General features: G+C 40.9%; 1 protein-coding gene across 2 annotated transcripts; it reads right to left on the bottom strand.

Moving 5' to 3' along the window:
* Positions 1-293: 293 nt before the first annotated feature.
* Positions 294-20,868, bottom strand: LOC108141396 (protein unzipped). 2 transcript variants are annotated; one of them, XM_017264749.2, is made up of 6 exons: positions 20,747-20,868; positions 20,210-20,287; positions 13,203-13,236; positions 1,954-2,731; positions 1,546-1,895; positions 294-1,491 (listed from the first exon to the last, which is right to left on the bottom strand). In XM_017264749.2, the coding sequence occupies exons 4-6, from the start codon at positions 2,696-2,698 to the stop codon at positions 1,078-1,080; spliced, it is 1,509 nt and encodes a 502-aa protein (XP_017120238.1). In that variant the 5' UTR covers positions 2,699-2,731; positions 13,203-13,236; positions 20,210-20,287; positions 20,747-20,868; the 3' UTR covers positions 294-1,077. The 2 variants fall into 2 exon arrangements, with proteins under 2 accessions (XP_017120238.1, XP_017120239.1); XM_017264750.2 differs by lacking the exon at positions 20,210-20,287 and having other exon boundaries at positions 20,747-20,867.
* Positions 20,869-23,116: the final 2,248 nt, after the last annotated feature.

The following is a 23,116-nucleotide window of genomic DNA, read 5'->3' as shown; positions in this document are numbered from 1 at the left end:
ACTAACAAAGGATTGTGCGTTGAATGATGATGGGTTCTATTAGTTTTCATTTAAATTGTGTCTCAGATCACGATTGATCAATAAATTGTAAATATTTATAAATTGGTCGTCAAAAAGTTGAGAACTACATTCCCTTTCACTTGTTTTTGCGTTACATTTATTTTTGTTTTGGGTATAGCATATATGAAAGCCGGATATTTGTGTTCAAATTAAATAGCCATTTTTTAAAAGGTATAATTTAGGAATTCAAGAAAATAAAAATTTCCGATTTTGGGTGTAAGGAAAACCAAATGTTTTTTTTCAATTTTTAATTTACAAGCTTTATTTTTTTTATACGAAATAAGAGATTCACTGTATCTTCGACGTATACAAAATCAAACCAATTTTCAAGACTGATCTAAAGGAAACGCAAATCATATTTAAATTCAAAGATTTTAAGGAAAGAAGTTCTAATTTACATATTTGGAGTGTTTTTCTTAAACAATAGCATACATACTCGTACTTATGTTTTACATAGGTTTACATTTTAGACATATACATACATCATTTTAAAGAGCGCGATTTATAATATCATCCCTAAATAAATTGTCAATTCATTTTTAGTACCTTTTCTACTTGCTATTAATGCGGCTTAATATCTAAAGAAATGAAAAGCCATTTAAATCATTCGACTTTATGTTTTGCATTGCAAATAAAAAAAACCTTTAAAAAATTTCTACATGAATGTAGTATACATGAATATATATATTTATTTTTAATTTATACTTTTGATTCATTTCCGTTTGTGAGGGATTTATTTTAGGAATGTATTACGTTTGTGTTCTTGGTAATTTCAATATTGCTACTTGCATGCGCGTTATAGAAGAAGCCTTGGTACAAGTATAAAAAATATCGATTTTTGCTTGCCGTTTCCACACCAAAATTCCTCCCGGTTAAGGGGCTTGCTATTTCTTATATACCTAACTCCATTCGGAGCCTATAATGTCTATCTGCGTATTTCTTTCGCTCTCAAAGACGGGTACAACAGGTACAACAACAACAATTAAACGCTATTCTAAGTCCAGAGCTCAATTTCATTTACAGACTCAGGAAAACCGTTACAAGTAGCGTTAAGAAAGCCGACCCTGCAGTTGCTATCGACCCCGCTGCGTTGACTCCGAACCCTGCCAGCGCCACGTCCACGTCCTTGCCAGGATTAGAGGACATGTTCTCGGGTGCTTCGTGCGAGTTCACTTCATTGCTGGATGGCGAGTCCTGCAAGGTTTTCTCCAATGTATCGGGACCCGAATGCTGTACACCCTTGTCCTTCATATGGACCAGCGGTGGCTCGTTGATGGGCGTAGGTTCGTTGGTGCTGGTTGTGGTGGCATGTGTCGTGGTCGATGTGGATGTTGTCGTTGTGGTTGTCGTTGTGGGTACCAGAGTTCCGTTCTCAATCCAGTACACTGGGCTAAACTCCAACTTCACATCCTTCAAGTAGCTTTTGCGCACCTGCAAGTTTAAGAAGCTTAGATTTGGACTCCGTCAAAAGGTTAATGTACTTGCCTCCGCACTGATCTTTCGGGAAACGCTCTCTTCACTGCCATAGTAGAAGGCAAAGAGCTTTCCACTGTACGGCGCCTCCAGAGTAACATAGTTGCCACGTAGTGTAACATTAATTGCTGTGCCAGGCCAGAGTTTAGTGTGAACTGCCTTGTTTTCCGTTCGCTTCTCGGTGTGCTTAAGGGCCCAGTTAATTTCAGCGGGAGCGGCCATATCTTTCTCAAATATTTTTGTGGGCAGACCTCGAGCCACACCCTCATGAGATCCCCAGTACTGATTATAGTCAAAGCTATAGCTAAGAATGGTCTCCACAGTGCTGTATTTGTCTTCCAGATTTTCCAGCTTCCTAGTGACTATGGAAAATATTGAACTTATAAATCAGCTCACAACCACATATACAATTAGGCTTACCCAGTTCAGTCAGGTTTTCCTTAATATCGGTGCGCAAGCGATCCAATTTGATGTCCTTGAGCTCATAGCGGAAAGGCTCCGTCTCGACTAAAACCTCTCCATCATCATAGTATTTTTCACGTTCGTTCTCAATTACCCTTATTTTTCCCAGGCCCACGGGTTCCAAGTGTCCCAGGTTGAAGTCTGCGCCCCAGTGAGTGATAATGCCCTCCTGGTTCGGTTGAATCGGGGCTCTGTGGCGTCCAATGTAGGAGTCGTCCCCAATACGAATGGCTCCCACCGGAACACCAGCATCGAACTTGCGCCAATGCCGCCAGCCAACTTTTCCCAGGTGACCCTTGTTCATCAGAACATCAAAGTTGTCGTACTTTCCGTGCTTATAGTGGGCCGCAACGCAGACGTGTCTTTGAAGGATTTTCTCGGTGTGGCCGGACACCTGGAAGCCGTCGATGGGCACACGGCACACGTAGATTGGGTAGTGCTCATCCTCGGTGACATACTTTCCGCCCTCCACGGCAAATTGCAGCTGAGTGACGTCCTTCGGATCATAGCTCTCCCAAACAAGGGTGCTTGAGGTGACCAATTGCCCCAACACCGAGGAGGCGTTCTTGTGAGTGAACACTGAGTGCACTGCAGCCTTGGCAGGAACTAGGGCTTGAATTAGGACCAGGAGGCAGCTGAGGCTGATTAAACTACTACTTGAGGTCATCCTACTGATTGTACTTCGTTGTGGCTGGACTCTCATTCCAGTTTGTGCCCAGAAGAGGTGGGAAAAGATCTGAAAATGGACTTAGTAAGTCATTGCGGAATTTTCATTTTTGCATGCACAGCTGCACCAATTAAACTTATCTAAGTAACTTTGAACTATTAATATTCCAATCTTTGTCTTTTAATATCTGCTATGGTGCCACGCATAGTGTAAAGGTTAGGATTCGAGTGTTAATTCTGCCCGAAAAACAAACATTCGCTGCGTGCATCCTATCAACAGCTTAAAGGAATTGTTCGAATCAAGTGGGCGTGTCTGCGCCAAACAACTTTACCACCTCACACCGCTGCTTACCCCATTAGCGGCAAAAGTGTCGCCGACACATCACAGACCTGTTCATTCTGGCTTGAGAAGAAGCTACACTACATGATGTATGTTTGCATGTTGTCCCCATGGAGAGGATTCCCAATAAATTTGTCACTTCTTTGCCCAACTTTCGTACGGGCACACGACGTATACGTAACTTTATAGCTTCATTGCTGGCCGGAGGGACAACAGAGGTTTGCTGCAGCGGAAGTGACTGGTCGCCGTGTTTATTCATTAACAAGCATTGTGTTCTGGACACGGACGAACTGAACTTGTGGGTACTAGTGTAAAGGACACATGCAGCATAGCTACAGTTTGTCCTCGTCTGGTGTTCTATTGTGTTACACTCTCCTTCCTCCCAGCCGAAGTGACTGTTCAAGTCTAACTCGGAGCGCTTGACCCTAGGTGTCCGGCATTCAGCTCCTCTGCCTCCTCTGTCGCCCCTGTCCAACACCGCCGAAGTAACGTAACTGTCTGCAACGGATATGAGATGATAAGGTTACATGCAACATCATTTGTTTGCTCTGACAAATGATGTGATATTGTGATAGTGTATTAAAAGCCGAGCTTGGCGAAGGGTTGAAGACAACGAACGCGGGCCGGGGCCAAGTAACTTTCGAGTGCCGGGGGTTTAAGTGCCAGGGTCAAAATTTAAATAATGCATGAGCAGCTAGAAAAAGGAATAGCTTGGTCTTGACGTTGTGCTCTACCAACTTGTGAGTGATAAACGGTGTGGTTACATTGACACTAAAGCATTGCTCCGTTTATTGCATGCTTGCAAAACGGACTCAGCTGGGGTTTGCTGATCAGCTCAGTGTCTTTCCTTCCGGTTGCACTTATTGGATCTCCCAGTTCTGCTATGACGCACCACTTGCCACTTAAGGTACTTGCGGAACAGTTGCATTCCACAGCCCATCACCGGAAGCAACTGTCATAAAAACCTCGCCGGGCGCGGCCTGCGATTCAGCTTATAGAGATCCACATTTCGAGCCATAAATTGACCTCTGGTCACCGACCGCATGTTGCCCTGTTTTTGCGCATGCAATAAATATGCTAAAAATAGCCGAAGCAAAGACCCGGCAAATGGGCGAAGGCAACCGAGAAAAAATTAATTTAAGGCCCAGCTGAGTTCCCAATGAGGAGCCTCCCCGCCCGCACTGCATTAATTCAATTGAGCGCTCTGGCAGCGCGGAAATCGGTCTGCGGAATCTGATCCGTCCGTGGCGGAGGAGTTGGGAGTCCAGGCCACGGCCATAGCCGGTGAAAGTTCACGTGGCCATTTATTAAATCACATGGCTTGCAACTTTGTCTTCAGCCTTCGTGTTTTCAGTTTCCTCTGCAGGTTGGTTTGCTATAATTTACGACTAACAGGGCCCGGTGAAAGGCTGCGGGCTCTGCCGCAGCAAAAAGGGAGGCGGGGCAGACTGCGGCGGTTTAATTGGATTTTATTGAACTTTGACCCTGACCCTCATGGTCACGAAAGTTGCAACAAGTTGTAGCCGTTGCTCATGCATGTGCAACACGAGGTTGCACACAATTGACTCAGCTAGTTGTTTTAAACAACAGTCGCTGGTCTTGCTGCAGATATACCAACCACTCCCGTTCCCATTCCTATTCCCATTCTGAATCCCATTACTATTATGGGGGCCCAACCCGCGAGTCAATCAACTCAATTGGGCATTGTGCTTTATGACTTTGACATTACAATGATCCGGCGTCCGGCCACTTCAACACTGGATTTCTCACATCGCAGTTGATTATCGCCACCAATGTCAGAGTTCAGTGCACTTGGCATCGCCTTGAAACACTTGTAAACACAAATTATTTAGCACGCCATTAAAAACTGGTAACGTTCGGAAAACTTTTTCCGAACAAACGGCTCTTTTTAAATGAGCATGGGAATACAGACAAAAATAACTCTAAGATTTTCGAAAAATTAATGTTGGAGGCTTGGTATGTTGGACTGGTAAGTTTGATTTTTTTGCTTTCTAGGAGTCACTTAACCGAATTAGTGAGCAATTGCTCTGGGCTCAGGGGTCAGTTTCAAATAGGAAGACCAAACGAATCTCGGTCACATCATTTATTCAATTTGAAATTAACTTCTGAATCGATTTCCTTCATATTGATTAAGCAATTACCCCATAAGTCAGAGATAGTTAGCAAAGCATTTCCAACTTTCAGCTTACTTAACAACTATTCAATGGCCCTCTTTCTCTTTCTAATTAAGAGCCGGTTAAAAAATGGTATTACTCCAGTTCGAAAGCTTTTGCAGATTGCATAAAATGCTTGTGTAAAAATGCATGTCCGCAATCTTAGCTGAAGTTATTTCTCCATAAATGATTTTGTAATTCTCCGAGTGAGTTAATAAAAAACGCCCTTGTTTTCCTTTTGCTTGCACCAAGCGATTGATTGGTCGGTCGCTCATTTTTAACAACCAAAAAAAAATCAACCACAGGAAAGTTGCATTTCTGCTCCTTGCAATGCTGCTTTACAAAACAGTAGTTAATATAATTTTAGTGTCCAGCCCAAAGGTAACAAGAAGTAAAAGGCAGAATAGAACACGGGTTCTGTCTGTCGAAGCACAAGCCTGGTTTACTTTGGAATACTCTAGGAAAAGTGGGTTTACTGATTACTGGTTGCTGATAATTTACATATTTATTTTCAATGTTTGAACACCTCTCGTACTCAATGCACATCACACCCCTCTTTCAATACAACATCGAATACAGATATATTTTGGAAGCTGTGACTTCACAAATTCATTCTGTTGGACCTCATCCCCTCAACTGCCATATACGGTGTTTGCCCAGCTGCAACACAGTCTGTCCCAAAGTTTTCACACCCCGATTCTAGCTCTCCCAACCTCGTAGGTCCATTTGCATGTTGCATCAATTAAGGCGTCTGGAGCGGTTCAGGTTATCGGCTACTACCGGCCCGTTAAATTAAATGCAGCCTGCACGAGGGCACGTGACAATGGACAGCCCAGCCCAGCCCCTCACCACTCATCCCCATTCCGCAAAATTTGTTCCATCGGCTCGAATTTAAGTTGATTGCAAAGCGTTTTCACTACACTTAATTAATTTAATGGATCAATCGATCGTCGTGTTTGATTGGTGAACCAAAGTCATTAAGTAAACAGGTTGTATAGGGCCACATTTTTTACTACACATTTTAAAATCTGGAAAATTTACCTTAAACCAAACGTAGAAACTACTTGCTTATTGAATATTAATCTTGTTTGTTTTTATTTGGATTTCATTAGTTATACATTTGTCTGTATATGATAAATATTTTGAACTCATTAATTTTCATTTACAAACTAAACCAGTTTTTATATTTATATAAATATCAAACGAGCGCATATTTATTAGAATACATACATATTTCAAACAGAGAAATATTGGGATACATTTAATGAAAACCAAATAAGGAAAACATCAAACTGCTTATTTATTAATTTCAATACATTTTTATGTTAAAAGTCAATTTTGTGGATGTTTTTTTAGCATAAAATAGAAGAAGTTGATGCAATAAAACCAATCTGACTTATTAGTAACTTCAAGATCTTAAGACATTCACTATATTATCGATTTTTTTTTTATTTTTAAGCCTGGGTATATTTAAAAATTTATATTAGTTAAAAATTCCAAAAGCAAATTTTATATTTTATAGAAAAAATATAATTTTATTTATCTGTCTTTGATTAAATGTGTTATAATGTAAGAAATAACAACGTCAAAAATATCAGCAGATTTAAATTTCGCCACTAGCGGAATATTGATTTTTGTTGAAATACATTTTTTTTGATTGACATTTAAGATTTATGAAATCGTCGCGAGGGTTGGAGAACATATTCCAATAAATATTGAGGAACCATTTTGAGCAGGTTCAGGCTAAGGGCCTTAAATGTGCTTGAACTATCTACAGCAATTCATTATGATTGCTGTTTAATTATGCACGAAGAGCCGAAGCAAGTATGGGTACCAGACAAAAAGCACTTATAGCTCTTAAAGACAAACTAATTGAATTCAATAATGTAATACGCGATTTGCCCTGCAGCCTCCCGAAAAAGCAATTTCGCCTCTTTAATGGAGTATTTTTGGTTCTTTCATAATGTTTTCTCCCCACTCTGTGGAAGCTTTGACCCCACTTTGAGACTGCGTAATTTTCGAAATCGGTCATGGATCGTTTGAGAGCAGGCCACATGTGCTCAGAGCGCCATGAGCACTACACGTCAACGTCAGAAAACTGGCCTGGCAAAAAAAAAAAACAAAACCGGTACTGTGCAGCGTTCTTGAAGCCAACCAGCCACGTGTTGATCCTAAATTGTAGCCGCCAAAAATCTAAGAGAAACGAAAAACTAAATTTGGACTGGTTTTCTAAGCAACACTTAAAGAATCAAAGCCAATTCCTAGCCAATATGCTCTGTAAATCTGAGTTTTTCAGGCAGAATGCCTGATGTATAAATAATTGGATATAACATGAAGTTCACATATGGGCCTTTTCAGACTATTTTGATGCCCGCTTCGAAATCTGGTTAGAACGAACTAGTTCATAACACACAAATTGCAAACAGCGTCGGGGCTTGGAAACTAAGATAAAGTTATATAATTACAAAATTCAATTCAAATTGTATATACTCGTACACATAGTATTGTTCTTTTGGCTTTTTATTCCGCCATATGAGTTGCGTGAGTGGGGTTTATTTATTGTAGAATATTTCGATGGCAAACTCGTCACGCCAGCTTCGGCTCAGGCCTTGGAACTTTTGCCGGCACTTTTGTTGTGTTCATCTATTATCGAGCTCTATAACAGATGCCGTTTATTTTGCAATTTAGATAATTAATTATTAAAATGGGGTTATATATGGAAAAAATATGCTACGTGCGTAGATTTGGACTGATAAATATTGAAATAAACTTGTTTCACTGCTCAGCGAACCTTTTGAATTATGGCGAGTAAATCTTTTTTTTTTTGTTTGTATCTGGTCAAACGCGCCGTACGTACTGACATCTGTTCTTAGATATCTCGAATGTTTGCATAAAAGCAACCTTATAACGTCTTCAAGGTCTCTTGAGCCAAAACGAGGGCACTCCATGGTGGTCTAAGGAAGTGGTTAAAGAAGCTGCAGCCGGGCATCCCTCCAACCACTTTTATTTAACATGGCAAGTCATAACTGCGGTTGTGGCAAACACACAAACTAACTGTACACCATGGCCGCGAGTCGGAGCAGTGAAGCAGACAAACGCAGCATGCCGCGACGGCACGGCGCGATTCAATGTCAGGGCTCCATTAGCACCTCATTGACAGGTAAAGTGCCATCAGGTTTCGCGCATCCAAGAGAGGACAGGGAATCTGGCATGCACTGGGATGCAATGCATCAATGACTGCCAGACTAGCATAACTACCGAATCGCATGCTGCACTCATAGCATATCTCAGAGATAGAACTTGGCCATGCATCTTCAGCCGACCTTCGTGGCATCTCCTACAAGTGTTTGTTGAGCTATCTGCAGTAATTTATGACAGGCCATCAATAACCGTCATTCAATGCTCATACGCTCAGTGATGACACGATGCTTTTAACTTGATGAACGTAACTGCTGTTTTCAGATAAATAATGCCCGTTTTTCAGCTTTAAATTTAGGTTTTTCTATTATTGACTACGAATTTTCAAAATTCTTTTACGTGCCTGATAGCGATGACCCCTCCTTTATAAAGACTTTTTGTCAGTTTGAAGTGTCGCTGCAAACACAATATACAACAAGCGGACATTTGTCATTTGATCCTTTCGCCCCAACAGGCTTTTCCGTCTTCTGGCAGTAATTAACTGGTAATTTGCATTTTGTCAAGGTCTTTACCGACCATCGTCTGCTTAGCCCCTTTTCTATACTTTTGTCAATTTGCCCTTTCTCGGTTCGTTACCAATCCTTCCCTTTCAGTTTCAGTTTCTTTTTTTTTTAATTTTCTGTTTTTCAATTCTATACTTAAGCTCTTAAAGCTCGATTCGTACGCCTCTCTGGTTGACTAATTTGAAACGTAGTGTATCTGCCCCAAATACCCCGCATTTTGTTATGATAGAAAAATATTTCCATTTTTAGGTTCTAAATGGTCTGCAGCAAATTTAAGCTCGTGCGTTGCTCTCAGTGTCACTTTCAATTTCTAGCAATTTAATTCGCGTTTGCAGTTAGTTAAATGTGCGTCTCTGTTTCTCTCGTTTTTATGGTTTATGGAGCATTTCCGTCAATGAGGTCAGCAACTATAAAAATACTGTGATCTATAAGATTAGATTTATTTATAATAATAATATAATAATAATATATATAATAATATCCCAGAAAACTTTATCTGAATGTAAAAAACTAAATTTTATATTGCCCTTTTATATTGTCCACTGAACGAATGCTAATGAAAAGTGCTGTGACCCAGACGAACTAAAAAGCCATTTGCAAAAGCATTTTGTTTAACAATGGAAATGTACGCCAATGTAGAGCACAATTATCGCAAAAATGGAAATATTTGTAGTGGCAGCGCCATGCCGGCTTACGCCATCAAAGGAATGCAGGTGGTGCTCGAGTTCTAAAATATTTCAGTCTTCGCCTCTGCTAATTGGCGAAATCCAATTACCATTCCACTCCCTATTCCTGCCTGCAGTGAAGAAATGTCAGTCAGGGTAATTATATAATTGAGTCTGGGTGAAGTCACTGCAATACTAATTAAGTTCTGCCAGCCATCATCGCCGATGATCTGTAAGATACGAGATGCGAGCAAAAAAAGTGTGTCAGACACTTGACATTAAACATTAAATGAATTGAAATTGCCGGCGTTCCATGTTTGGCATCTATTGCTGATGACATCGTTTGACAACATCCCATTGATGCGAGCGAGCACCTAATGACCTGTAACGGCTCCTCCACAAGAGTGCGGTGCTTCTGCCCGCGTGGGTGGACTGGGTCGTTCTTGCGATAGGAGGGTGCACTGTGCGGTGATACGGGGCGTTAAACGCGATAAGCGGTGTTTCCCTCTGCACAGACAACCTACTCCACATTGATTGAAGAAAACCACGCACTCTGGTTGCCTCTCACATTTCTTGGCCAGGGAGAAATGGAGGTCAATAGCTTTCTTATTACTTACATGCTCTCGGAGCTAAACACTTAACCCATTGTCTCCATTAAGCTGTAGAGCCGCACTAAAGTTTTCGTAAATTGAATGCAAGGCGACACATCGTGGAAATTAATCAAGGCAACCAATGAGGCTCTCCTTTGACAAGAAACTCCACCACCCCCAAAAAATGTATTTGACTGATTTGAATTATTCTCGCACGAAGAAAATAAATACATAGCAATAAATGAAAGCAATAAAAGTTATAGCGACCGAGGCAAGCGCTCAAAACAAATGCACCAATAAATAAACGCTAAAGGCAGACGTACAAAAAATACAAATTTTTACCCAACAATAAATAATAAAATAAATAAAAAAAGCTCGAACCAAGTGGAAAAGAGAAAGGAAGTGGGGGCAGAGCTCGCCAATTCTCAGACAAGGTAAATAAAGGGAACGACCCCGGAGCAACGAAAACTCAGGCTGATCTCACAGCTCGGATAAGTGTTCCACAAAAAGAGAAAAACATTTGCCTTATTGTAAGCCCGAAGTCGTCATGCCTACACAGACAGAAAAATGTATATATTATACGGTGTTTAAATTTTAAGTAAAGACAAGAAAGGAAGCTAACTTCGTAAAGCCGATATTCATATATTCTTGCAGCTATTGCCATGGGAGCTTTAATGTTATAGTCGACCGTTTTTAATGAAATTATATACTTATAATAATTTCATTTATTTTTCCGATTGTTCCTATGCTTTAGTCGACCGATCTGGTTCGTTCCGACTTATGTACTACCTGCAACAGAAAGACAACTTTTGGGAAAGTTTCATGCACATATCTTTAAATATGAGAGACTAGTTTGCGTGGAAACTCTCCTAGTGATGTTGATCAAAAATATATATATTCTTTATAGGGTCGGATATGTCTCCTTCACTGCGCTGCAAGCTTCTGACTGAAATTATAATACCCTCTGCAAGGGTATAAAAAATTACCAAAAACCTTCAGTTTTAATTCCATAACTTTTCTTAAAAATATCCGATTTCAAAATGACATATCTTTAATGTATTGGTGCTTCAGTCTCTAAAACTCTGCGTTTAAAAATGGTTTTGTAATTTCGGGTCGATTTTTTGTCATTTTTATGATGTAACCCCTTTCTAAATATCCGAAAAATCGTCGTTGCAGAAAAGTGACCAAAAACCTGCAGTTCTAAATCCATAACTTTTGTTTCACGCATCCGATTTCAAAGATGTATATCTTCAAAGTCTTCTTGCTGAATCCTCTAAAAAATTGCATTTAAATTTTGTTTTGAAAGTTTGGGTTGATATTTTTACGACATAACTCCTTAATTAAATTCCGAAAAAAATAATTTTAAAAAAGGTACCAAAAACCTTCAGTTTTAATTCCATAACTTTTCTTACAAATATCCGATTGCAAAATGGCATTTCTTGACAGTATTGGGGCTTCAGTCTCTAAAACTCTGCGTTTAAAAATTGGTTTGTAGCTTCGGGACGATTTTTTGTCATTTTTATGACAAATCGTCTTTGCAGAAAAGTGACCAAAAACCTTAAGTTTTAATTCCATAACTTTTCTTTAAAATATCCGATTTCAAAATGGCATATCTTTAATGTACTGGTGCTTCAGTCTCTAAAACTCTGCGTTTAAAAATGGTTTTGTAATTTGGAGTCGATTTTTTGTCGTTCTAAATATCCGAAAAAATCGTCGTTGCAGAAAAGTGACCAAAAACCTGCAGTTCTAAATCCATAACTTTTGTTTCACGCATCCGATTTCAAAGTTGTATATCTTCAAAATCTTGTTGCTTAATCCTCTAAAAAAAATGTATTTAAATTTTGTTTTGAAAGTTTGCATTAATATTTTTACGACATAACTCCTTAATTAAATTTCGAAAAAAAATCATTTTAAAAATGATTTTATATAATTGATCTTGTTGCAAATGTCGAAATGACCTTGCCATTTCGATTTGATATCGAGCTGAATTTTTCTCAATGTATGTTGTGCCAGTCGTAGCCGATGACGGAGACGTCGCCACTGCTTGTAGTTCAAGGTGCGCTAGTGAACTGTCGAGAGGCCGAACGCTATGCGGGTGAAGTGAAGACTGGCTGGCAAGAACAACGCCATGAGGCGAGGACGGAGTTTATTCTCCCGAGGGCGCACTGCAGACCACTTTCTACCATCCGCCAAGTACGGGCACAAAGTCATTTTGCATGTGCACTGTAAATTGACAATGATTGCCTACAATTTGCTCAGCACAAAAAGCGACATAAGCGAGCAAGAAGCTGGGAAACACAGTCGAACGAAGATGCAAATGCAGAACCAGATGCGAGCAGATACAGATATCCCGCTGTAGATAGAGATGCAAGTGCTGGAATCGTAGCTACTTTATAGGCATGTCTCTATCTGCGACTTGTTTGCCGGTTGGCTGTCTCGTAACTCTGGTCACTTAAGTTCTGGCACAGTCGAGGCCAGTGGAGGATCACAAATCATAGCGGGCACCGCAAATGGGGACTTCGAACGCTGGTAGGGCATCTTCTCACTGAATTTGCAAGCATCTCAAATGATTTTTCAATTAAGATTGATAGTAATGAAGTCGTTTTAAGCCTGCTGTCGTCGTGCATAATTGACCACTGAAGTTATGTAAGCAATATGCCGGCAACGCACATTTCACTCGCTTCACCCTCTCATCGGCCCTACAAGGAGCCGCAATAACATATCCCAAGATGGTACTCACTCGGAAACGGTGCGAAAAAATTGGCTTGCATTAAAGCCCAACAGCTGATGATAAATCGTTACTCAATTTCACAATATCTAAAAAAATTAAAACCGTTTTTTTTGTTTAAAAAAAAACCAAGACGCTTTAATTCTTAAAAGATTCCTAATTGTGGACTGGTGCCTTCTGAAATTCTTTTGCAATTATACGATTTCTATAAATAAATACTAAAAAAATTAATTGTGACTTAAGAGGCTCAAAAAAAAATCTTTTTATTGCGTTGATAACTTTTTACTGAAACTAGAATACCCTCAGGAAGGGTATAAAAAAAAAGATGCAGCAACCAACTTACCAGTCAGTTGTTAGCGTTCCAAAAGCCAATTAATCTGCAAAGAGACATCGAAAATTATATATATATATTATTGTTCAACATTTTTGAAAATCTTTATATCCGAACAAGTCAAACATTGAAAAGCAATTAAAAGTGCTTACCCTCTCAAAGCCCAAGTTTTTTGACTGCCACGTTTAGGTAAACAGCCACCGCTAAAGCTCACAAAAAGTAAGAAAAAGCCACTGAAGGGGCCAAAGTGGCTTGCACATGGTAATCTATCATTTGAGCCGACACTATCGACGCAAAATCTCACGAGCCCGATGCGATTAAAGATCTGGGCCCAACAAACTGATAGTTATGAACTCGAAGCGGCGAGGCGGGACGGTGGAAAATGGTACCGTTAGCCACGACTTGAGCCAGACTAATTGCATCGTCTGTCTGTGTGGCAAATGTGAGGAAAGACGAAACCAGTTTGCCGGCTTCAGCTCTCTGCTTAAAGTCAACAAGCGTAATCTTGGCTGCACGTAGGGCAATGAGGAGGCCAAATTCCAAAAAGCCGCTAGAACAAAGCTGCCGCCCAAAGGAAATCGAGGCTTATGAGGGGGAAACGCAGTTCTGCGCTCAATTTCCGATGCGTGTCAGATGGAAAAATGGAGCAACATGAAAACCCCTAACCTTAGACACTTTTATCCTAGGATTACCCCTCTCAGCTCTCTAATCGATATGGAAATGGGCTGCTTTTACATCAGCTAATTTATGCTGTCTACATACACTAATGAATGACTATGTTATGGCCATCAACTAGCAGGACCATAAAAAATATTTGCTAATTAATTGTGGGACCAGGGGTATTTTTAATGGCCAGGCCATAAAATACCATAATGCTGCAGGCAAGCAACAAAATGCCACGAGTCCGATGACCGCTAACTGCGCCGCAGAACGGGCCATTTAAGGTGTGAAAAGTTCATAGCTTTTGAGGTCAGCCCGTTCCCGCTTCCCACTGACTGACAGTGGCTGAGTTGCCGCAATCGATCTCTCCCTCAGGCGGACGCACCCTAAAGTCCACAGAGGCCTGTCAATAATGCTCTTCGAAGAAATGTTCTCCAATTATAAGACCCAACCTCGAGTACCCATAATTGGTTTTGTACTTCTTGCTGTACCTATAATTACAGATGCAGATATGTACACCCGCGCAGAAATTGATTGTTTGGCGCCATACTTTTTGCTTTCAGTATTTATTATTATTATTATTACGGTGCACTATACGTCCAAAATAGACAAACAAACAAACGGCAATTTCATTTGAGCTGACATTTGTGTGTGCAAACATCCAGCTTCTGCTGGACAACACCATAAAATGTCCGCAGCAGACGCCTGTAATGTAAATGTGGATCAGATCCGTTGTCCCCTTTCCTGAAGTGGCTCATAAATCAAGCTGACCTGTGCAGAAAGTGAATTTAGAGTTCTCTGTTTTAGTTTGTGATTCCTACCGCGACCCAACCACTAGTTCAATTAGCTCGTATGAAGGGCTTTTCCATTAATCAATACCACACAATTTTAGTGACCCAGTCCATTAGCCAGTATCGAAAAGGCCAAGACAAAAGCTCTGTCTGACGACCCAGGCAACAGAAAATACTTGGCAGGACTATTCCGGAGCTGCTTTGTTTAAGCAGAGCACAATTTCTGGCCAGCCACTTGGAACACGTTCAGCGATCGACGTCGGTGCAATTCCATTTCAGGGAATAGCGCTAGCAATTTTGTCGGAAATTTCTAACCTGTGTTTTTAATTTGCAGCAGCAGTGTGGTCATAGCCAGAAAGGCAGCCAGTACACCATGTCAAGTGGCAGGACTGGAGCCCAAACATGAGACATTTGCTGACATGACATGGCGCCAACACAAGCCAACGGGCTGAGGGACCCTCTATTCAAACTGCGTAGTGCCAGGCATTGGAGCTTCGTCTATTGATTTTCCATTGTTCCAGGGACATTTTCGTCCATGTTGTGCTGTCACTCTGGCATTTGTTGTCAAGCACTTATCACTAATACCCTGTACGGGTTTTTTACGTGCAAGTGTGGGAATTGTGAGACGTGTACACAATTTACTCAGGGGCAGCTTAAAGCTGCTTCTCTTATCAGCAGCTGCTGGATCACGAATGGAACCACTCGATTCACCTTGGTTGAGGTTTCATAAATTCCATCTGCAATCGTCGGGCGAAAATGCAATTCAGCATGGAGCGATGGGAGGATTGTGGGATTGAGAGGTGGAGTGGAGGAGAGGAGGATGAGCATATCGAATTTACCGCCTCAGGCACACATTGTTAGATTGTGGGTGAGTTAGGTTGCGCAGAAGCTTGAGTCTGCTCTGGCTCTGGTTCTGACGGCAACAGCTGTACACACACTTCTTTAGAACAGATGTGGGCATGTTCTGGGCTTTTGTATATCTTAAATTTAGCGTTAACTTGCAGGCTTTGGGCTCCATTATACTTTCTGCTTTCCTTGCAGGATTTACCCTCGAAGAAAAGTAAAAAGTCCCGCATCCAAATTACATCATTTCACTGGGCTTCCACGTAAAGCGACTTTCAGCGGTGCAAAAAGTAATAGCAAAGTTGTGAGCCAAGTTGAATGTTCCCTTAAGCGGTGGACAAAAGGTCTGTGCCGATTCTTCAAAAGTTGATGCGAATCTTATGGAATCGGTCATAACAAGCATTGTAGCACTCTCGACCTTTCCAAACGGTTTGGTTATTCGAAAGCAAAATTGTTTGCGCTTTAAACAAACCTGTAAGCCCTTCAAAATAGCAACAAGCAACGGTTTGAAAGGCTTCAAAAAAGGACCCGGGGCGAGGAAATGTGAGTGTCGAGTGTTTTAATGGTCAGAATGCAAGCCGTGTGACTTTCCCCTAATCGAAGCGGGTCTAAAGGGTGAGCGGCCAGGCAGGCAACCGCCCTCGAAACGCAGCCAATATGCGCCCAACGACAATGTGGGCAATTTCAAAATTTATCACAACTGAGAGTCAAATGGCCCTTACGAAGGGGATGCATTGCGAACGGGACATTTGCGGGGTGGTTTCCACATTATCAACGCAACAAGACGCACGCAGGATAAGCGTGGAGAATGCCCGGGGTCGGTGTTGAGAAATGCCGGCCCAAATAACCATTTCTGTGTGGAAATTAATTTTTATTTTATGTGATTCGCTTTGTTTGCTTTGTTTATTTACAGAAATGTGAAATAATTGGCGGCGGACGCCGCACAGCGGGAGTTTTAGGATCATTCCCAGGATCTGGAACGGGATACGTGCGGTAGACGAATTTCACAGCGAAAGGCTGCATTTGTTGGATAACATTCACAAATGTACCAAATTCGGAAGCCAGTTTTGGCACTTCCACTTCCAAACTCAGGAAATGCAGATAAAATTCCAATCGAGCAAGCACAGTTGGGAGTGATAATAAAACTTAAAGCAAGGAAAAGTTTAATTTTGTGTATTTTGGTAAGAGAAATAAAAGGACTCAATATTTCAGCCACCACTGTCCCAGAGATTCTCACTCAACTTTTTGACTCAAGCACAACAAACAGCATAACGAAGGACGGCGACACAACAAAGGCGTAATAGAGAAAGAAATAGCGAAATAATAAAATAACAAAGTAAGCACATGCCAGTTCCAACCCCCCTTTCTGCCAGTCCGCATGATGTGCTGCCCGAAAAATAGAAGCCACGATTTGCGAGCGGCAACCAGCGCATGGAACGTGTAATGCTGTAAGCAGGGCCAGACGGCTAGTAGAGCTGAGCCAAACCACCCCTCCGTGGCACCGGCAAGGATGGTTTCATCGGCAGAGGACAATGCCACAAGAAGAAGCAGCTGCTGCTAGTTGGCTCGCAGGCATCTTTCGCATTTTCGCATTTTTTTCTTTTTTGCGTTCTTGTCTCGGCGCGTCATCGTCGGTCTCGTCCCCATCCTTGAACTGAATCTTTTGAATCCCCTTCTCAAAGGCCCGCTCATGCTCATCTCATTCAAATGCACTCGACGGGCTCTAAGTAAAGCCAGAGTCAGAGCACAAAATCCCAGAGAACGTGATTCATTCACGGAATTCTGCCATGGTGTTTTATCAATCAAGCGCAGGAGTCTGCGATCCTATCTAGTTTTTCTGCTCACCTCAATGCCTTAGTGACATTCAGGTGAGTCACCCTGCCAAATTATCCCGACAAATAAACCCAGAAGTAATACTTTACTTGTTTCCTAATTGTCGTTATAGATTTTTCTAAATTGGCGTCACATCCCCCTAGTTAAAAGGTTCTGGTTGCGACACACGATTCGGATGTTGTTTTGGCACAAAACACTACCTTCAACCAAATCCAATCATCATTGAATATCCATCAATTTTACTCAATCAAGAAGCCGCCTATCAAGACTACATCGGAGCGCCATAAAAGGAGGCGAATCGGTACATATGAGCATAGCAAAATAATCAATGGGAAACTGAGTCATGATCACGGGAGGGCGATGGATTCAATTCAAGGTTCTATTCTAATTTTCAATATGATGACATCACACGCTGTTGCTGAGTCGAGAATTTGTGTGCAAATGTTTATATTTCGTTGAATTTATGTTGCGCTGGGCGATTCAAGAGGAGTACGTAGAAGACGTAAATAAATTAAAAACTTCTCATTTTGAGCTGTGGAACTGAAAGTAAAGATGCAAAGCAGAATAAAATCAATAAGGCGGATCCCTCATTTCTGTTTAACTATATTTCCACCTTACCGTTGCAACCCTTTGCCAAGGCAACCCCTAACAAACTAAGGACTCATCGACACCACTGGAATTGACCTCTGACAGCGGAGTGCACGACCTCTCATGCCTGGTGTCCATCAAACAAATTCGATGTTAGTTTTCGAGATGGCTAAAAGGGCTTCCACTAGCCCCAACAAGCACCAAATGCACAATTTCGTCAAGCGAACAAAGCGAATGGGGGACGCATTAAAAGACGATAGGAAAACCTTAGCAAACCTACCACAATCTGAAATCCAACTGAGCGACATCGGTATATATGCAAACATTTTTGAAAACTTGGTTGCCTATGTGGGCCATCGCGTGCTCGAACCGAGTTAAATGGGCGACAAATAAAATTTCATAATCAACAACTGGCAATGGGAATTTTCGAGGCTTCGCCGGGTTGCTGGTTCCTTTTTTTTGGCCATAAACTGACAAGTTGCGCCTGCTCCAGGATGACTCATTGTGTATCCCACCAGCGCCTCCTCCAAATCTTGCGACCTTCATCAGGAATTGAACGACATCGAAACGAATTAACTGCCAACTTTTGTTCATATCCTGCTATCTGGCTCAGCTTTCATTATCTCCTTCTCAGCCTTCACAGACAATTGCTGCCGCCTCCGACTCCGCCTCCGCATCTATCCCCGATTGACTGGTGCTTGAGCATTTATTTGTTTTCGTGCGGGTGTCCTTTGCCCTCTGGCTCAGCTGTTTGCGTGCGGCGTCAAATAGGTTTCCACCCGTTCTGCCCTAGCTCAGGAGCTGGGAGGTCGGCGGAGGTCAGAAGGCGTCAACCAAGCAAACGCCAACTTGGCGCCATTTCAATGCCGCCAAGCTTCATTGGTAGCCCAACTTGTAAAAGTGCCTGTGAGTGTGTCGACTGTCAGATGTGCTGAGGACATATGAAATACCAATGGATTTACTATTATGGCCTGTGAGCAGCAGAAATTTGTAGTATTCTAGCAGGCAAAGAAAATATTTTTAGCCATTAAAGTGTGCTGAAATGAGTTTCACATGTTCCCAAATTGACATCATAATTTTCACACCAAGATCGGAGTAATGAGGTGCAAGTAATTATGATACAAGGTAAATACACAAGACATCTAATTATTAGCATAAAGGTGTTGATTAGAAGATGATATAAGACAGTGTTTAACCAAGAACGTCAACAAGTGCAATCAAAACTCGATTTAAAAAAATGTGAATTTGGCAAAGTATACAAAAGCCAAGAGCAAACACAAGCACATCGAACCGAATCAAAATGGGTAAATAAAACAAGTTTTGAGAGACTACGTTTTTCGAGTCGAATTCCCCTGACAACGACGATTCGACGGAAGCAAAGCAAGAATGAAGAACTGACTGAGGCGGTGGAGAGCTTATCACAGATCTGCTTTTAATTCTTGGTCACCAGAAGTTTAAGGCTGGCTTGAAGAGTCCTAAGCCCCCTTACTGAATCGTAGCAAAAACCTTACCGAATTTGCAGGGTATTCAACTCGATTAACTTCGAAAATCGATTCTCCCCCTCGGGGTGAATGCGGAAGCACTTACAGCACCGCAGAGTCATAAATGCGATGTTCCACGGGCCCCCATTCGCCCCCATACGAACCCTCCGTGCTCCGTACATATGCTTATTAGGTCGAACGTGCTCTGTCACGAGACTTTGGGCAGGAAAACTGTCTGTTCCAGGGTTTCCGGCCAGGTCCAATACCTATTATTTCAGCCTACTAACTCGCCACCGCCACTTGAGCCGGCAATTCTCTAGTTGTTCGATGCCGCAATAAAAGCCTTTGATTATGTTGTCCCGAGCTCCTTTTCCTTTGGGAGCGGGCAAGACCTTTCCCCCTTGTTGGTTGCAGCTACCTTGTTGTCTGCCGCTCGTCTAGTGCTTAAATATTTACAGCCTTCCCAATAAGAGAAGTTGTGGGGAGGGACTATTTTACCAAATTCAGCTGCCTTTGAAGATTTTGCCAGTTTAATTTTTATGAGTTTTTTTTTACTTCTTTACTGGCGCCAGTGAAACAGGGAAGCCGCTGGTCGCTCTTAGTAACCATTAAAAATTCATCATCAGTACCAAAGCTGGAAAGTCTCCAACTGAATTTAAAGCAGATGAGGCAGGCTCACCTTGCACTAAATTTGAGATTCCCAGCTATTCAACAGAAAATCCGGTGCGGCAAGTGAAATGTCAGAAGCTAATTATCGTTGTTGTTTGACCCAGTTGTTGTTCTTTCAAGGAACTATATATCAGCAGCTGCAATAGGTTCTTACTTGAATCGATAATTTTAAATGCACCGTTAGGTCGCAATCCAACGCTTCCAATTTGCAGGCAATATATGTATCAGGGTCCTGGAAACGAGAAACGAAAAAAGCATAGACAAAACGTAAGTCCAGCGCAATTTATCGGGGATATCCTGCGGTAACTAAGTTGGCGGTACTGTTGGCCTGCAGTTAATTCTTAGCCAAATGCAAATGTTATTTTGTTGCTGCGCTCTAATTTCAACACATGCACACGCATACGCACACACACACGGACGCTGGTAAACTGGTCAGCACACGAATGACGTCATGGCCGAGGATGCTGCGCGCATCCCCAAAACGGTGCCAAAAGTCGCACTTTGTTTTAAATATTTTGGAATTCTGGCAGTTTCCTGGCATAAAATCCGTTTCCCCAGAATTATACGATTCCCGGGAAGCGGTCAGTTATTTTCAGTAAATTAAACGAATGCGTTCAGTTAATTTATGTAAAAAATGCAACTGGCGCCAAGCACTCAAATTGGGCTGTTTATTACTCGGAAATGGACTTACTGAATCAAACGCGAGGCACTCACTCGCGTTCTGCGAAAAATTGTTAAGTAGTAAGTAACTGAAAAGTATCCGTGAGCCCGCGCGCACAACCTTCTCGACTCGCTACAACATTTAGTGTGACCAGCCAAAAAATGTTGTGTGACCAGGGAGAACTTCCCTGCCAACACCGATTGTTGATGTGTTGGACTTAAACAGCTGATTTGATAGTGTGGTGAGTTGTGCGAGGCAACGGCAATAGAGCAAATGAGCGACAAGTAGGTGAGAAGACGACAACTAGAAACGTCTGCATTGGGATTTCACCTTGGCGCGCATTTCAATTTAAATATGTTACCTATATTTTCACACTGAACTGTTTAGCTCAAGTTAATTGATAAAAATTTCTCATATGCATTATTAAAAATAAAGTTTGTAAAAACAAAAATTGTTACTCAAAAAAATAAATAAGATGTTGTTCAGCCGAATCGAAATTGTACTGTACTAAAACAGGAAAACGGCTAGCGCCCACAATTTCTTAACGACTAAAACGTTCTACATATCGTTAAAAGATTCCATTTTGCAAGTAAAATAATGAAATTATTTAACTTAAATTTGAATCTGAAATATTAACCGGTTTTCTTTCCTTTCCGTTTTACATATCCAATCATTCTCACGAAGAAGAGGAAGAAAAATGTCCAAAGGGAAGGTCTTATTCATTGCACGTCCCTCTCTGTCTCTCTTTCTCCACCTCCAACCAGTGATGTCATTCACGCCTTGTTCCCGTCAAATTCGTCTTTTTTTTTAATCTGTTATTGCGGATAAATTTTAAAAAAAGGGGGCATTTTAGCTTTTTTAGAAAATTTTAATTCCAGAGCAAATGCTGATTCTTCCCAAGTCAAACGCCGACATCGAGCGAGTTTTTAGCCAAGTAAAGGTCCAAGTATAAGGTTCATACTTAGATTTATATTTGTATTCGAAATTAATTTATTTAAAATTTAAGATATGGTCTGCGTTGAAGCAATAAATGGTGTTTTGATTACCAGCTGCCAAGCAGCTGCTCAGCCACACTAGTCCAACAGGATTATTGTCCGTCCGAAGAAGGAGAACATTTGGACGACGAATAAAATATAATTTAACTTTTATTTATGAAATATCCCATGAATTTTCATTGTTTTCCTTTATTTTCATTTGTTTATTAATATATAAATGAGTTATAAAAACAAACAAATAATAATTGTCTTAAAATCAGCTTTCTTCTTAGCTTTTTCTCCATGATCTTCCGCTTTTTTTAGCTTTTTTTTTTTTTTTGTAATCCATCTTATTTTTATATAAAAAAAATCACTTTTCAGTGTTCTCTCTGCCAGGAATAACGACGGGGGAGGCGAATTAAATATAAATTCTATAAGTTACGTTGAGTATTTCGCTTTAAAATTTTTATTTTCGGTGTTTTGTTTACAAGTTTCCAGTTTTCTTTTTACAAGCTTTCATTAAAAAAAAAATGGTACAAAAAGTTTCTATTGCAATACCAAGTGATCCTTACAATGCGTAATAAATTTTGTTATAGTTTTCGCGTTTAAATCGGTAATTTCGGTGGCCTATGAAATACTACCGCCAAAAATTGTACCTTAACATTGTAATACTATAATCAAAGGACACAGGTAAAATCAGAGTAGAGATGGAAAAACATTGATTTTCCTCCGCCAAACATCGATGAATCCGATGTTCTGAAAACATCGATGACTGCGATGTTGGCATCGACGTTTGTCCACCTCTGCGCTGCTTTCCCTCTGCCGCAGCGCTGCACAGTGGGGTAACAGAGCCCGAATGTGGAGATCAAATCAACCAAGTTGTAATTTTCTTTTATCAAGTCTAACTCACTTATAAAAAAAAATGGTAATAAAAAAAAATATATTTAATAATTAAAACTTGTCAAAACCGTTTGTAATTTTTGTAAAAATTAGATTACTCCGTAAATTTACTTTTCTAGAATAGATTCTCAGAAAACATGTTTGTGTATCTGCATATGTGTGCGTATCGTATTCAGTACAGGCAGAGTAAAAACTTTCCACTTGTGAACGTCAAATTTGTATTTAGTTTTGCGTTAATATCTATTTTGTTGGCGCGAAAATTTAATTTTATGTTCTCTTCTCTTTAATTTTGTTTACTTCTAGTAGGCCGATCAGCTGTTTTTGCATTAGCGAATGCCTGTGTGAATAGATATCTTCCACTTTTTCGATACAACACTTTTAAGCGGCTGTGTGCAGACGCTATAAAGAAAGGGCATTTTATGAATTTAACTTGAAATCCAAAGTCTTAGCGATTTCTTAAATATTTTTTTAACATTAATGGCTAAAATCGCCTCTGTTACCCTACTGTGTGCTGCCTCTGTTAGAT

The sequence above is a fragment of the Drosophila elegans genome, unplaced genomic scaffold (genome assembly GCF_018152505.1).
Source record: "Drosophila elegans isolate 14027-0461.03 unplaced genomic scaffold, ASM1815250v1 contig_183, whole genome shotgun sequence".
NCBI lineage: Eukaryota > Metazoa > Arthropoda > Insecta > Diptera > Drosophilidae > Drosophila > Drosophila elegans.
The sequence above is the reverse complement of the archived record's forward strand: the minus strand, read 5'-3'. Positions and strand labels throughout refer to the sequence as shown.